General features: G+C 37.0%; 3 protein-coding genes across 4 annotated transcripts; 2 read left to right on the top strand and 1 right to left on the bottom strand.

Moving 5' to 3' along the window:
• The first annotated feature begins 533 nt into the window (after nt 1-533).
• Nucleotides 534-3,657, top strand: LOC131324307 (homeobox-leucine zipper protein HOX11). Its single transcript, XM_058356230.1, has 4 exons — nt 534-875; nt 1,600-1,985; nt 2,405-2,484; nt 3,078-3,657. The coding sequence occupies exons 1-4, from the start codon at nt 590-592 to the stop codon at nt 3,325-3,327; spliced, it is 1,002 nt and encodes a 333-aa protein (XP_058212213.1). The 5' UTR covers nt 534-589; the 3' UTR covers nt 3,328-3,657.
• A 321-nt stretch (nt 3,658-3,978) lies between these two features.
• Nucleotides 3,979-6,233, bottom strand: LOC131323704 (protein trichome birefringence). The gene is made up of 5 exons (XM_058355552.1): nt 5,761-6,233; nt 5,213-5,408; nt 4,904-5,097; nt 4,639-4,797; nt 3,979-4,440 (listed from the first exon to the last, which is right to left on the bottom strand). The coding sequence occupies exons 1-5, from the start codon at nt 6,231-6,233 to the stop codon at nt 4,113-4,115; spliced, it is 1,350 nt and encodes a 449-aa protein (XP_058211535.1). The 3' UTR covers nt 3,979-4,112.
• Nucleotides 6,234-8,034: 1,801 nt separating this feature from the next.
• On the top strand, nt 8,035-12,813 carry LOC131324309 (thioredoxin-like 3-1, chloroplastic). 2 transcript variants are annotated; one of them, XM_058356233.1, is made up of 6 exons: nt 8,035-8,493; nt 11,060-11,134; nt 11,881-11,947; nt 12,042-12,059; nt 12,203-12,311; nt 12,801-12,813. In XM_058356233.1, exons 1-5 carry the CDS (start codon nt 8,195-8,197, stop codon nt 12,299-12,301), a joined length of 558 nt encoding a protein of 185 aa, XP_058212216.1. In that variant the 5' UTR covers nt 8,035-8,194; the 3' UTR covers nt 12,302-12,311; nt 12,801-12,813. The 2 variants fall into 2 exon arrangements, with proteins under 2 accessions (XP_058212216.1, XP_058212215.1); XM_058356232.1 differs by lacking the exon at nt 12,801-12,813 and having other exon boundaries at nt 12,203-12,631.
• Nucleotides 12,814-16,675: the final 3,862 nt, after the last annotated feature.

Genomic DNA, 16,675 nt, shown 5'->3' with positions numbered 1-16,675 from the left:
AAAACCGTTAAATAATTACTCTGTCTATGAATATTGATGGCTCTGCCACTATTATAGGATTCCTTTTATATATATAATAACACTACACGTATGAACCGTTGTATATTTATATTGAATTCACGTGCGTTTCGTCAACAAATTATTGTCGGTCAATCTATACTCCAGAATGCGGATAAATAAATAAAAAATCTATACTCCAGAATGGGAGATGCTTTTGTAGAGTAGGCAATTGACGGCTCGATCTTAACTGAGTAATGAACGGATTGAATTTGCATGCGATTTGCATGCGGTCATATTCTATCCGAGTCGTCCATGTCGAGATGAACGGTTGAATCAGCCACTCTAAACCTGCTCGGGAGGGAGCTACTCGGCAACATCCCTGAACCCTCGGTAAGCTAAAAAAAACGCAATTGGACTTGTCCTTTTTTACTGCATTTTCTTTCCAGGACTTGCCTCTTTTTTCTTTTCTTTTTTTAAACTTCTTTGGTATTCACAACTCTTATTTAGGTCTGATCTCCCTCTCTCCTCAACCATCTTAAACCATTCCTCTCCCTCTCCCTCTCTTTCCCTCTCTCTCTCTCTCTCTGATATGGAATTGGCTCTGAGTTTAGGAGACACCCCAAAGTCATTCTCGTTTCTTGACAAAAGTGCTATAAACAGGGTTAAAAATGATGTAGGATTTTGCATGGGCTTAGGAGGACCTTTGGCCAAGGATATTGGAAGTGATCAGATCAGATCATTTGGTGATCAAGAAAATACAAGAGGCTCGTCAGATAAACCGGTGGTCCAGCTTGATCTTCTGCCTCTCTGTCCGGTTCCACGCAATCAACCAGTACCCTTAGAGCTCCGGCTCCCATGGCTGCTTACTCACAACTGTAAATAACACTACTCCCTCTTTTTTCTCTCAAAACCATTTTCTGTAATTTCTATGTGTTTTTAAGTTGTTTTCTTACCCCTGTCAACGCCTTTCTTATTTTCGGTAAATAATACTGTTAGAGTTGACTTGAATATCTGATTATAAAAAAAGAAACATTGTTAAAGTTTTGCCGATCATTAAATTGCTTGCTATAGATTTAAATATTGAACGTTACGTATTGATTTTTCGGCCCTTAGGTAGCATTGTGCCTTAATATACCGGTGATCAATAGTTGTCCAGCGGCTAAAACAGCTTCAAGTGCTTTGCCCCCAAAAATAACTATCAGTAAAAAATACAGATTTTTGTTGGTTTTTTTTTTCTTTATTCAAAAAAATTTGGAGTTACAGTTATTTTTTTTTATCTTTCTGAATTCTTTCATTGAGACTAGCCAATAATCTACAAAAAAAATTTTTTACGTAAAACTAATAAATGCAATAAAAATTAAATATAGACCAAAAAAAAAAAGAAGATAAGCCAGGCGGCTTATTTAAGCCAAACCAGACTTGTTTTCATATAATTATGGATTAATGGTTAACAATTTATATACCGCGTTTTATTAATACATGATACACTTGTCATTAGCAAAACATACTTGCCTTTTTTTTCGAGGACCTGTTTCCATTGGTATTAATTGCTTGTTTTGGTGGTTAGTCTGATTTCGTATAGATAAATTTCATGAACAGTATCCTCCGAACCCGGTTCATCAAGGGCACAAGGAAGAGGGGCAGAAGTACTGAACCGGGCGTCATTGGCAGCAGAGAAGAGATCAGAGGATGGAGGAGCGTCGCTATCATCCCCTAGCACCACCATTTCATCATTTCAGAATCCATTGGACTTGTCAGTAAATAGAAGAAGGAAAAGGGACTCGGCGGAGACAATCAGCATTTGCACTGATAACGAGCGTGATACAGAGAGGAGAGGAGGAGATGGAAGTTCTTCAAGAGGAAGTGATCATGAAGGAGAAGAAGAAGAAGAGAATGGGTTCATGACTCGGAAGAAACTCAGGCTCTCCAAAGAACAGTCAGCTTTTCTTGAAGACAGATTCAGAGAACATAATACCCTCAACCCTGTAAGTCCAAGGCAGAGAGAGAGAGAGAGATGGGTTTTGATTCTCTTGAACTTGATGATAGGAGTAATTATTTTTAAGTGATAGTTGTTGGTATTAATTGTCGATGTTCAGTAATTTTCTTAAGGTTCTTCCGTTAAGTTTTTTTAAAATTAATCATCCATCTCGATACAGCATGGAATGTAGTTTTAAAAAGTTAAAATAACAGAATTGCATTTTTCAAAATTTTTTTCATTTTTCATCATGATTTTTTACTTGTTCGAATGTCTATCAGCTAAATCGAACAAGTAAAAAATCATGATGAAAAAAATTAAGGAGTACACAATGAGAGACTACGAAATTTGTGGTTGGAAACTAGTTTAAGGAGTACGTTTTTGGTTTGCTTTCAGTTTTGTAGTCTCTCATTGTGTATATGAATGCAGAAGCAAAAGCTAGATCTGGCTAAGCAATTGAATCTTCGATCTCGCCAAGTAGAAGTATGGTTTCAGAATAGAAGAGCAAGGTACTCTATTCTTATCCACCATTGATGTTGTCATTTGTAAAGCTCTCTCTGTCCCAAGTAGAAGTATGGTTTCAAAATAAGTGATGTAGATGCATTGTAAGAGAATGGCCTATATATCTCCCAAAAAATAAGTCTTAAAATATAAAAACCTTAACAGAACAGGGTCTTAATCCAAGAACAAATTGCTCCTAATTGATAGTTACTCTGGCGAATGGTCATTTCAAATATTTCAAGAAAAACATACCGGGATTAGCTTAATTGGTCAACCTTATACATTTTCATAGGAGAGATCAGGAGATCAATCATCGCCAAAAGCATTGATTGATTATTTCTTTCCCTGAATGGACGTTATCGTTTAACTATTTGTCCTTTGAATGATGGGCTAGCTATCAGTTGGACATAGTGTAATTATAGTCTAATGTCTTATTTGATTTAATTTTGATACTTATATTCTTCTATCGCCTGTAATAAAAAAAAAAAATTCATGAAGTTTAGCGTCAAAAAACCCTTTTTGATCGTGAAACCTAGTTCACTTATCGTTTGTTCGGAAAAATCATATTGTAGTAAAAGTTAAAGAGCAATTCGATGAACAGGACAAAGTTGAAGCAGACGGAGGTAGATTGTGAGTACTTGAAGAGATGCTACGAGACACTGACAGAAGAGAACAGGAGGTTACAGAAGGAGGTTCATGAGTTGAAGGTTTTGAACACTTCTCAACCTTTCTACAATCAGTTGCTTCCCGCCACCACTCTCACTGTGTGCTTTTCGTGCGAGCGTGTGGCATCCAGTACTGCTGCCGCCGCCGCCACTGCAGTGATTGACACCGCAAGGACTAGGCACTAACACCACGGCCGCAGTGCTACAACCACCACCTACTAACAATACACCACTCTCTTTGTAAACCTACACCTTCCATATCCCTCGAACATATCGGAAGCCGATGTGATCCAGCAGGCTGCTTTGTGAGATTAGGACAATTTAGCAAGATGTTCTTGTTTTTTTGCATCTGTATAAATGTAGTCTTGGCTTTGGCTATAGCAGTGGCTTGAACATTGTGTTTTCTTTCCCTATGTTTGCCTATTTTTGTAATTGTGAGAGTTTCTTTCCAGGCATGTTTTCGAGGCAGAGCGAGTGCTTGACTAATAAATCTATAAGAGTAAGATCGTTGGAGAAGGGATTTGGATCAAGTCTGTTGCTTTAGAGGAGAGAAATCAAAATTTATCTGAATTCTGATATGCTCATACAGACTGTGATAGTCTTGGGCATTGTTTGTTCTGAATGAAATTGGGGAATTTTGTTGGATTCGGGTTTAACGGGTTAGTGTAACTGCATTTATAACCTGCTCTTGTCCAACTTGCATGATACATGAGGTATTTGGGAGCCTGCTTTTCTTACTTTTTGGATTATGATCAAAATGTATTTCACTAAAAAAACTATTAACAAAATTTTTACGCTCACCGCAATTTATTTCTCGGTTTTACGTTTACCAAAAAATTTAGCAGCAGGACAGTGGTTGTTTGATTCTATAATCTTAAAAAGAAATGAATACAAGATATACAATTTGCAACCTACGAAAGTGTTTGTGTTATCACCATTCACCTATGGTCTTTTTTCTGTTGTTCCGACTTCTACTTTTGTTTTCTCAAAAGCTCTGCATAAAGCAGCTCATTCCACGCGTCTGGCACGCCCGGGAGGCACCAATGGCTACAATCCTGAGACCTCAATGGCGACTTTCTTTCCTCTTTGGACAAATTTTGCTTCTGGTAGATCGATGGGTGGCCATCCTTTCGGTAATCTGTCATTCTCGAGATGTTCATATAAGCCACCGGGGTCTTCATCCCTTTCAATACTCTCTCCAACACTTTCATTTTCAGTGGGTACGACGATAGATAGGTCTTGTTCTTGATTGGCTCTGTTTCTTGGTCGCATTGCCCGCCAGAATTCCATTGTCCACCGCTGTTGAGTGACAAAAACAAACAACATTTTTTGTTAACATTTCCAGTTCCAAATTGTATCAATAGCGATGAAACAAGGAATTCGCTATGGAAAAAAACAATAGACATTGAATTCGCTATAGACAATGTCTTTTCCTTGGATCCAACAACAAAAGAAGGAACAGAGAGAAAATTGAGTAACCAATGTTGCGTTTTATACTCGAAATGACTGGCTGAATAGCCTCGGAAGAGAACTAGAGTTTTCATTGGATTAACATTGGCGTCGACCCATCTTCCCCATGTTGTCAAAGCTTTCCGAAACGCCTCAAGAACGTTCAGTTCAACGTACACATTGCTACCCTCTTGGTAATAGTCTTTCCTGCAATTTTCACTCTTATCAATTCTTGCCAAAAAAAGAAGAAGAAGATAACCAGTCTAAATTAAATTTTTGGGTATGAAAAAATACTTCAATTGTCTCACTTTACCCTTTGGAAGTCTTCTCATGAGTCCACCAATGTCCCGTGTTGAAGATCAAGATATCCGCGCTTTTATACTCATCGGCGGACTTCTCTATCATATCAAGACGAAGCGTTTCCTTCTTCAATCCGTTTTGAAACGGCGTTTCCCATTCTTGAACCAGGAAAGGAGACGCAAAGAACTCAATAGTGCAATCATAATCCTAACCAAGGAATTTCAATAAATTACCCACAAATCGCACGCAATGAAGAGAGAAGGCATGTCATAATAATTTGTTTTGCTCTATAGAAAAGTGTTCAATTTAGTGTAACTCTTACTTTGAACACAAAAGAATAAGATGCTCTGGACCGAAACTGATGCCTGCTGCCATATTCTTCATAAACATTGCTTTGATTTTTTGCTGAGTTTCTGAGAATGCAAATTAGAGATTCCCACATATTCCTATTGAGAGAATCGCCAACGAAAACTAACCTTTTTCCCGTTAACAATTCCAACATGTGACTTCCATTCAATCTGCATACGCAAAATTCCTCAATAATAGTCATATAGTTTTTGCAATGAAATTTTCGTTCTGAAAAAAACGTCACATAGCTTTTTTGAACTTGTAACGGAACCCTACAAAACTTATCGGTCAATCAACAGCTAACTTCTCTGTCGAAAAATATTTAAACCGCCAATAAGATAATCATTGGAACAAACTCTGATTGATCACTTGAAATTCAGGGTTTTTCAGAATACAAAACTGCAAAATCCAGAGGTTTTGGAATGAAAAAACCCAATAAAATTTTTGCAAAGAAATGAACCGAAAATCTTAAAATAACCACACAAAAAAATAATATGACCAGTATGAGCGCTGTCTTCGTACCTTGGGAGACTGCAACCCATTGGCTTCCATTTGAGTTTACAGTAAGCATCATCAGGCCTACCATTGGCAAAACAATTGAATTTCTCATCAATCAACGAGCATGACCCCGGTTTATAAAGCGGATATGAATCATCTCTAACCCATTCTCCATCAAATAAATCACAATTCGTCAGCTTTTCCCCCAAACCGGCATTAGTCCCATTTCTCGGTTTCTTCACAACCGAAGAACTGAAGCTACTGAGAGCAATGCTGCTATTACCAGTGCTAAAACTAGTAAAGATGCTGGCGAACCACAGGGAAGAAGAGTCTGAGGAAGGAGTAAAGGCTAAGAACAGAACGAAAGCAACGAAAGCGAACATGAATCCATAATAGAGAACAGAGGATCTCTTGGTTTTGGGGAGAGAGTAGAGGGTTTTGAGTTGTGCGACCGGCCTCCAGTCATTGATGGACGGATGCTTTGCTGCATCTGCCATCAGGGATTTGTTTTTGTTTTCGTTTTTGCACATTGTATCGAGTATTTGTTAATAAAATCTGTCTCTCTTCCCATTTAAGCATTGCCTTTTTCTCTAATAAGTATGAATCTAGGTTTACCTATCTGTTCTAGGGAATATGAATGGTAACATATGCTTTCCTACATGCTTTCCTTTTAAGTTGATTACACTTTAAAAAGGTTGATTACCTTTGTAATTTGGAATCAACATGTTTCCGTATCTATAAGAAAAGTGAAAGTACCTTTTTTTCTTCAAGGTCTAATAAATGAAGGAAAGTGATTTTCACGCTCTATTTTTTTACTGATGGCGCTTCATTTTTAACGTGATGTAATTTCATGAACAAAGTAGAGTGTCATCAATAAAAAGTAGAGCGTGAATATCAAAATCCTAAATGAATTGAAGAAAAATTTGAACTGCAAAATGCAATTTTGGTCTATCAATCATTTTGTCTGACACTCACCGCTTAAACATATCCATTTTCTTCTCTCTATTTTTAAGGGATTAACCATATCCCCATATCTATTACTACTACTCCATTATTGCAGATTCCCTTCTAAATCGATTACATTAAAAGGTTTTTTTTTTTTTTTTTTTCATTCGTTAAACTTAATCAACTCTATCCTAAGGGACTTGGGAAAGGGATTGGTACTTCCGGAAATCGAACTCTGCCCAAATGCATGAGAGTTCAAAGGAGACACTGACTACACTTCACTCCACTTGCACATTAGAAAGGGTTCATTATTTCTAATCAACGTGTTTCCGTTTCTGTTACTAGAAAAATGAAAGTATTATTTCAAATCAGCACGAAGTGATGCTCAAGGGCACGGAATATGAAAACCGGGTTAATACTTGATCCCGATTCTATCCGCAACTGGGGAGTCACCTTTATGGGAATACGGGTGTAAACTGGTCAAACCTGTTAGATTCAGGATCAATTCATTTAAGTATGAATTAGGTTCGAGTTCGGAGCGGGCTTTATTTGAGCCAGAACAAGTGAGCTCAAATTCGGTTCGTAAATAACTCCAAAGCTCGAGCTTAGTCTCAAATTCAGTTCGTAAATAACTCCAAAGCTCGAGCTTAGTTCAACAAGGCTCGCTACACTCAAATGAGCCTAACTGAGCCGAATTTAGGCTAGAATTTAGGTCGTCAGTAATTTTTTTTCAAAGCACAGGCTCGGTTTGACAGGGTCATTAAACTCAAACGAGCCGAATTGAGCTAAAGTTAGACTCGAATTCATATTTTCAGTAATTTTTTGTCAAGTTCTACATCAATATTCCCTGATATATGACGAAGGAAAAAAACACCAAGATCATAATCTTAATAATATGTGACTGATATCATATTAGTTGGAGAAAAAAAAAGAATTGTTAAACAATATATGTGCCCCTAAAATAATACTATTATTTATAAATAGACCCAAAATTATTTTTAATCACAATTTAACCCCAGATTCTTGAGACTAATTAAGCCGAATATAGTTAGGCTCAGGTTCGAGTCCTTTGTAGAACGAACCAAAAATTAAGGTTTATTTTCAGATTTTATTTTGCAATAGACGGATAGCACTCAAAGAAGCTCTTACTAGATTGAGTATCGAACAATTCGCAAATGACTCAATTCATTTACACCAATCACCCTCGTAAAAAACATGTTGGCGAAGCCCACTATTGCTTTCAGCCCATCCCCAAACCCACTGCGGGCCCACAAACTTTCTCCTTCACCCCTCGCGATTTCCAAGTCGGCAAATTTCGGATAAGCTTTCACCCCTCCCTCTCTGTATTTTTCTTTGCAAATTGCATAATAGTACTCCGTACTATAGAAAAACAGGAATTAAGAATCAGAAACGAATATTTCAATTATGGCCCATCACCAGGCTAGCATCTTATCCCATTTCGACCCATAAGCTGAAGAGAGAGAGAGAGAGAGAGAGAGAGAGAGAGGGGGGGATGTCTATATTGGCGCCAAACCCTCACATTTTGTACAGAGAAACACCTCAGAGGGACCAACAACATACATCTTGGAACGGGGCGATTTGTGCTGTTGTGTTGAAATCATATTGGGTCGGTTTCGATCGCAGGAAATACGATGGGAAGAAGATTGAAAAGAGAAATTTCAGAGTGGATGCCTTCTGGCCAGATTCGCCAAGACCCACTTCAGTAGAGTTGGAACCCATTCTGGATTGTGATCAGCTGGATCAGATACTACTCACTTCACAGCAACTCTCCCAACCCATCATCATTGACTGGTCTCTCTCTCTCTCTCTCTCTCTCTCTCTGGGTGTGTGTGTGCGCGCGTTGCATTAATTTTTTTTTTTTTTGGGAACTGGACAATTTTATAAAGGGACAAGTCCCAAGAACTCAAGGAAAAACCTTGAGAAGGAACTGAACAATACAAGACTGAAAATCAAATATAAGCAGCGAAAACAAACCCATAAAACAATGGGAACTGACAATTGAAAGCAATTTAAGCTAGACCAAACACTATCTCAGGAATTCCCCACCCCAGACAAAGCCTAATATTCTCAGTAGTCTTAGGAATCCTCCTCCATGAGACTGCACAGGCTTTCACTTCATTCACAATCTGCTTATCAACAGTAGCAAAATCATGTCCAATATGCTGAAAGATTCTATTATTCCTCTCCTTCCAAATGTAATAGATAGAGGCAGAGAGGCTAAGTTTGAAAAGGAGAGATTGGATGGAACCTCTCTTACAATTGGAAATGCCCCATGAACTTCTGAATGTAAATCCCAAGCATGAGGAATAATCCCACGTAAGCTTCTAATGCTAAGCTAAATTCTTGAGGAGAACTGACAATCAAAGAATAAATGGGCATGAGATTCTAAACCCCCATTGCATGAAACACACTCTCTATCATTTAGCACACCCCACGCAGATAGCCTATCTTTCATGGACAACCTATTCAAAATAGCAATCCATTGAATGAAAGACCACCTTGGAACCGATTTTGGATACCAAACCATGTGAAACCAATCCACTTCTGGAGCACATGAACGAATACCTGACCAGGCAGAAAAAGTTGAGTAGCAGCCATTGGCATTTAAACACCAAAAAACTCTATCTTCTCTATCCATATGAGGCACAAGATCATGAGAAGTGGAAGCAATGATATCCCTAACAAGATCACTTCTACCCCTTTGCCAACGCCATTCCCCATCATGAATAATAGAACTGACCTTTGCATTTAATGATCTACCAAACAAAGAACCAACCCTATCTCCAAATCTTAGGTACAAGGGACCAAGAGAGTGCCAATTATCATACCAAAGAAAGGTATTAAGACCATTTCCAACGTGAACTTTAATGAACTACTGCCCTGCCCTCCTTAGTTCAAAAATTTTCCTGAGAGTCCAAGATGAGTCATTGGGAAGCTTTATAGACCAGAAACAATGATGCTTGATATAAGAATGAATCCACTTGACCCAAAGAATATCCTCTTTTTTACAAATAGCCCATAGATGCCTCATCATAGATGCTTTATTCCATTCCTTAAGTCTTTTGAAACCCAAACCACCTTCATTTTTAGGTTTACAAACTGCTTCCCAAGCTACTTTTGCACCTGTAGATTTCAGCTCCAGGCCTTTCCGAAGAAAGGCACTAAGTAAACTTTCAATCTCCTTAATGATCTTTTGGGGCAAGATAAAAATGGACGACCAGTAGTTTTGGATACTGAATAAGACAGAGCTTCTTAGTTGAGCTCTACCCCCGAAGGACAACAACTTATTGGACCAAGAATGAATTCTCTTGAGCATTCTCTCTTTCAAAACCACACAATCAGAATACCTTAGTTTGGTAGATATCAAAGGGACCCCTGTGTTCTTGACTGGTAATTTTGCCTCAGGGATATCCAGAATACCTCTTAAAACTTACTTTAAGTCTTCATTAGCTCCAGCAAGAAAACAAGCACTCTTTTAGAAGTTAGGCTGCAACCCAGTATAGGAATAGAAATCTTTTAACAGGACATCAGTAGTAGAAAAAGATTGAAGGCTGGCTCCACAGAGAATGAATATGTCATCGGCAAAAATCAGATGAGAAATGTTAATATTAGCCCATTTAGGGTGATATAGAAAACCCCCAAGGTTAATTCTAGACTGCAAGATGGCAGAGAAAGCTTCCATAACCAAAAGAAAGAGATTTGGGGAAATTGGATCGCCTTGTCTCAGTCCTCGCTTCCCAGGAAAATAGCCCTTCAATTCCCCATTAATGATTACTGAATAGCATGGAGTAGAGACACAAGTCCTAACCCAGTTAATAAACTGTGAAGGAAAATCCATCCATTGCATAATCGCAAAAAGAAATGCCCAGTCGACACTATCATAAGCCTTCATCACATCCAGCTTGATAGCACATCTAGCAAGGCCTTGATCACGATGATAACCTCTCACTAACTCCTGCATAAGTAGGATGTTATCCATGATGGATCTGCCCTTAATAAAGTGTGTGTTACATTATATTCTGAGGGAATGGATCTCTCCGGTCTGAAAGTTGCACTGGACGAGACAATCCATGTATCAACCGTCTATTTCTGCAAATGGTAAAGATTTGTTGTAAAACTCTTTCATGGAAAAGTGAACTCTTCCATAGAAGAGTTTTTGAACAAATTCGAATCATTAATTATACCAGTGGACGTCAATGTATGGACTGTCTCGCCCAGTCCAAACCATTGGACTGGAGAGGATCCGGGCCCATATTCTTATTACCTGTGTTGTCGCAAGTTATTGAATGATTTGGATTTTGTGGTTCACGGAGGTTTTAGTTTGTTCTGTAAATTAATTGTTTGAATTGGTTGAAAGGATGGCTGCTTGGTGCCGCAAGTGCATATACTTGAAGCCTAAATTGGAGAAAATGGCAGCTGAATATGATACACAGTAAGAATCTTTTTCTGTGTCTGTCCGTCTATGTGTGCGCGTGTGCATGTTATCATTCACAAACAGAGCGTCACCTATTGTGAAGTGGTTTTAAATTTCTAAGCTCGGCTCTAACCCGCTTGAAGAACCCTATCTATACTCTAGGAAAGTATGATTTCAAATACTAGAAGATACACCAAATACTCTAATGAGCAAATCCCACCCTTGGGCCAAATGTCACGTCAAAGGGAAAATTTGACACTAAAAATTGCAAAATACGCTTCACCTTTGTGCCAAAAACATTATGTCATTCCAACTGTCAAATTTGGCATCAAATTTTACAAATGCCAAACTTGCCATATCCACCTTCAGAGGTGAGAAAGGCAGTTGCAAAGGTAGAAGAAAAGGTAGTTATGCAAAAATGACATTGCATTGGTGGTGCAATCGTGCCAATTTTTTTTTTGGCAAAATAAGATTGTAGCTCGACTTTTACAATACTATTTTGGCATCAACGGATATACTTGTTGTAACTCAGCTCACGATGGGTTTGATTGAAGTCTTTTTAGATATTCCCCGAAGATTACAACAACCAACCTTGTACATTATTGTTAATTCTCCAATCTACTTCGGTACCTCTGTACTCTTCTCTGTTCGAATTGGTTACAGCTTCCTAAACATGACCAAATTAGGGAGTAATTTTCATGTGACCAAACAACTTTAGCAAAATGAAAAACTTGTAACGGAGTAAATTCTATTTCTTGTAACAGAATCAAATTCTATTGTGTGGATGTCAACAAAGTGCCGCAGGCGCTGGTTAAACGAGGAAATGTCTCTGTAAGTTCAGGTTACCGTCGGTTATCCACTGTTTGGATCATTATCTCATCTTCCTTGTACTGACAATCGTTTTCTCTTTGTGGCATTTACTCAGAAAATGCCAACAATCCAGGTCAGTTCAATCTCGAACTTTTCTCTAAAGTGCACAAGATTTTCTTGATCGGATTAAGTTCATCCAAGCAAGAAAATCCTAGGTAAAATTGCTTTTTAAAAGAATCGGAAGTGTTATAAACTGGGGTTCCTGTTTCATTGCAGCTATGGAAAGATGGAGAGATGAAAGCAGAAGTCATTGGAGGGCATAAAGCATGGCTTGTCTTGGATGAAGTGAGAGAAATGATTCAGAAGTTCAGATGAAGCTTTCTTTTCTTTTTTCGCTCTCCATCTTCCCCCTCTCGTTCCATGTTTGCATTACAACATATACATCAAATGCAAGAACCATGTTTGTACAGCAAGAACCTCAATCTGCCTCGGAGTAACCTGGAAGTTTTTCTGAGGAATGAGAATGATAATCTTGTGGACGCCATAAGTTTGGAGAGTTGAGATCTTATGGCGTTTTTACATTGGAAACTCATGCTGACGTACATCTTGCGATTTGCATTTTGAGTCGCACATTTTCACACAGAGTACTCACTCGTAGTGCAAAAAGGATAAACTCTTTTATTGATAACTCAAGTGTTTGGATCAGTTTACGTGAGTAAAAGGATAAACTTAGTGTGCAACGTCCATAGGGCAAGAAAATCCTTAGCCTTGCAACCGGAAGAACCATTTGCCTAGCATCTATATTCTACTTCAGTTAGCTACTTAACTCAGGGTTATTCCATCTCGAACACATTCACAAACCTCGCTATGAGCCCCTTTTTCGCTCTTCAGCCCTCTATTCGACGGCCAAAAGAAAAAGAAAAAAGAAAAAAAAAAGTCCTTCAGGAAACACGAGTTCTGACAATCATAAAAAACCCGTAGGTTTCCAATTTTAAAAGAAGTGTGAGTATTACTTTGGGGGCAAATTGAATAGGAGAACATATTATAAGGATTTTTGCTACTCCCTCCGTCCCTTTTTAAGTGTCATACTTCGTAACTCCAACTTATTAAAAAGACATCATCATTACACCTTTCACATCAACTTTTTCCTTCACTTTCCCTACTTATCCATCATCATTACACTTTTACTCACCAACTTTTCAAAATAAAATCTACTTTTAGGGACAAAATAGACAATACACCAACTTTTACCCCCCTAACTTTACAAAATGGACACTTATTAAGGGACAGCCCAAAATGGAATACTGGACACAAAAAAAGGGACGGAGGGAGTATAATAAGAACATAAATATTTTCTCCTAAAGTCTAAAGGACATCCTGCCTAGGATTTACAAAAAATCCCTCCCAAGGTTGACTGGCATTGACCAAGGTTGAAAGTGCTTAAAATCCTAAGGTACCCTATGAAAGTACCTAAAATCTTAAGGTACCTTATATATGAAAGTATCTAAAACCCTAGGGTACCTTATGAAAATACCTAAATCGCTAAAACCCTATAATAGGAAAGTAGACCCTAAAACCTTATGAAAATGCCTAAAACCTTAGAGTACCTTATAAAAGTGCCTAAAACCCTAGAGTACCCTATAAAAGTGCAACAAGATCAAAAAACACGAAAAAATACATATTTTGGGTTAGCCAAACAAGACTATTGTCTCATTTAAGACAATTTAAATGAAAAAGACATTTTTTGTGTTAGCCAAATAAAGCCATTGTCTCATTAAAGACAATTTTGTCTTTTCACGGACTCTAGACTTATATTTTTATTAATGGACTCTACACATCACAGAAACTTAGGCTGGACTAAATCTCCTATAGGGTTGTTTCATTTGGACTTTAGACTAATATGCTACTCCCTCCGTCCCTTTTTAAATGTCCTACTTCGTAATTCCAACTTATTAAAAAAACATCATCATTATATCTTTCACATCAACTTTTTCCTCCACTTTCCCTACTTACCCATCATCATTACACTTTTTACTCACTAACTTTTCAAAATGGAATCTACTTTTAGGGACAAAATAGACAATGTACCAACTTTTACCCACTAACTTTACCAAATGGACACTTATTAAGGGACAGCCCAAAATGGAATACTGGACTATAATAAAGGGACGGAGGGAGTATTAGAACTAACATAGTACCCTTAAATCATTCAACAAATTGTCACATTATTAAGAGTGAGAGAGAGTTTTATTTTGCAAAAATGGCAAAAAAATAGGTTTCCTAAGTATTATTAAACCATCAACCAAACAAAAATTCTCACATTGTTAGTCTCGATCATCCCTAATCCTCACACCAATCCCACATTCCTTTGTTCATATCCCTCCTTCTCATATTATTAGTCCTTCATGAGAAACTCTATTTTCTTTAAATCACATAAAATCCATATTTCATTACAGATTTTAATTGAAGTTTTTAAATTCTATATGAATTTCTACTTTTAAAATTATTTTTTAGTTATTTATAAGAGTGAGTTTGAGAAAATAATTTAATTTTTCAAAACAAATTGACATTTTGAGACATCTTAAATGAGAATGGTGAACCAACAATATAAAGGGAGAGAGAGAAAGAGAGAGAGAGAGAGAGAGAGAGAGAGAGAGAGAGAGAGAGACATTGAACATTTAGTTAAACAAACAATTTCTCAAGATTAATATCCAAAAAAATTACCAGAAACTGTTATATGGATTGGGATTCAATACCATAAGCTTTAAATCTGTCCGATTCCCAAAAAAGAATATAACAGTTTTCAAACAGGTTCGGGGGGTCCAATCTCTTCTATCTTGATTCCCGAAAGCCCTCGGGCTTCTGTATCGAGGAGTTTTTCGGCCGTTAGATTGTGTGATTTCTTTATGTTTTAAAGAGTTTTTTTTCTTTTTATCCCCTAAACTTTGCACCTTTTCTCTAGGGGAATTTGCACTTACATCCCTTGTACTATTACCGATTTACACACACTACAAAAAATTACACCATTCCCGACTAACAGTTTAGTCGGCAAAAGATGGAAATTTAGTCGGCAATAGTATTTTCCGACTAAAAACTTTGGTCGGCGATTTAGTCGGGGAATTGCGGTCGGCAAAGGTAATTACCGACTAAATATTATTTAGTCGGCATATATTATTTTTTCCCGACTAATTATTTAGTCGGCTAACTTAAATTATTGCCGACAAAGTAATTAGTCGGACAAATTATTTAGTCGGAAAATGTTTAATAAATTACCGACTAATTATTTAGTCGGCAAATATTCAATAAATTACCGACTAAATAATTAGTCGGTAAATATTTAATAAATTATGGAAAATGTTATATAAATTACCGACTAATTATTTAGTCGGCAAATATTTAATAAATTATGGAAAATATTGCATAAATTACCGACTAGTTATTTAGTCGGAGAATGTTATATAAATTACCGACTAATTATTTAGTCGGCAAATGCTTCACAGAAAATATTTGACAAATTACCGAAAATGTTTAATAAATTACCAACTAATTATTTAGTCGGGAAATGTAACATTTGTTTTAAATATAATATTGCAAATTTTAAAATTAATTCTAAAATCTGCATAGAATATATATATATTTTTTGGTGATTCACAATAAATTAAATTGAACATCTATTCACCAATATCCTCTAATCAAGCACTGAAATTCAAGAACAATTCATTCATAACTTCCATAAATAAAAGTTGTTCACCAAATACTTAACATACGGTATCCGAATTCGCAAATGTACAAAATAACGAAACTAGTGTACGGTAGAATCCACGGCAAAAATCTAACTTTTGTAATCTAATTCAAGAGAACTAGATTACGATCGAATCTACGGCAAAAATCTAACTTCTTCATATATAGTCCTCAACGAAATGCCAGATACTCCAATATCTGTGGAAAAAACAAAACACAATAATTAGACCCAAAATCAAGATCTTTCTTCTTATAGCTATCAGCTGAAAATAATATGAAAGCAGAAACAAAAAAATTCATTCATCCCAAAATCAGTAAAAAAATCTCAGAAAATCAATTACCCTGAAGGCAAAAACTTCCAAATTTTACACATGAAATAGTTTACACTTATAACACCTGGTCGTCCATGGCCTCTGAAATCAACATGATAATGCAAGTAAATAAGCCAACTCACAACAATTTAGCATTCAGACCATGATGGAAAATTGAGGAGTAGAATTTGTTACTGGTTACTTGATTCCCGCAAAATAGGTACAGAAATTAGAATTGCAAGTCTTTTCAGACCACGTGATCTCAATCAAAAACACATCTTCATTCATTCCAGTAGAAGTTGGAATGTTGAGACATAACTAATAGAATGCTTAGCTTTAAGTATAACAAACTTTAGCACGCACTTCAAGTACCTCACAGTTAACTATCTTTGGAATACAAATTATAATCCAACACATGTACCATAAGGTAGTCATGAACTCATGATTATGAGCAACAAGCCAAAAAGAAAGAGCGCCGAGCTGATGTGAATACTGGTAACCACCAGCCTATAGGCAGTGTGACATGTTTATAAAACCAACCCAAAAAGGAATGCACCTAATAAAAAAAACAGAATGAGTTGTTCCTCTTCCATTAGCATACACGAGCACGCAAACAAAGGCTATGTCATTAAGGCTATACGCTATACCATTAAGCACGGTGAAGACCACATGCAGTCGGAGGAGAGAGAGGTTTTCG

This window comes from Rhododendron vialii, chromosome 4a (genome assembly GCF_030253575.1).
Source record: "Rhododendron vialii isolate Sample 1 chromosome 4a, ASM3025357v1".
In the NCBI taxonomy this organism is placed as follows: domain Eukaryota; kingdom Viridiplantae; phylum Streptophyta; class Magnoliopsida; order Ericales; family Ericaceae; genus Rhododendron; species Rhododendron vialii.
The sequence above is the reverse complement of the archived record's forward strand: the minus strand, read 5'-3'. Positions and strand labels throughout refer to the sequence as shown.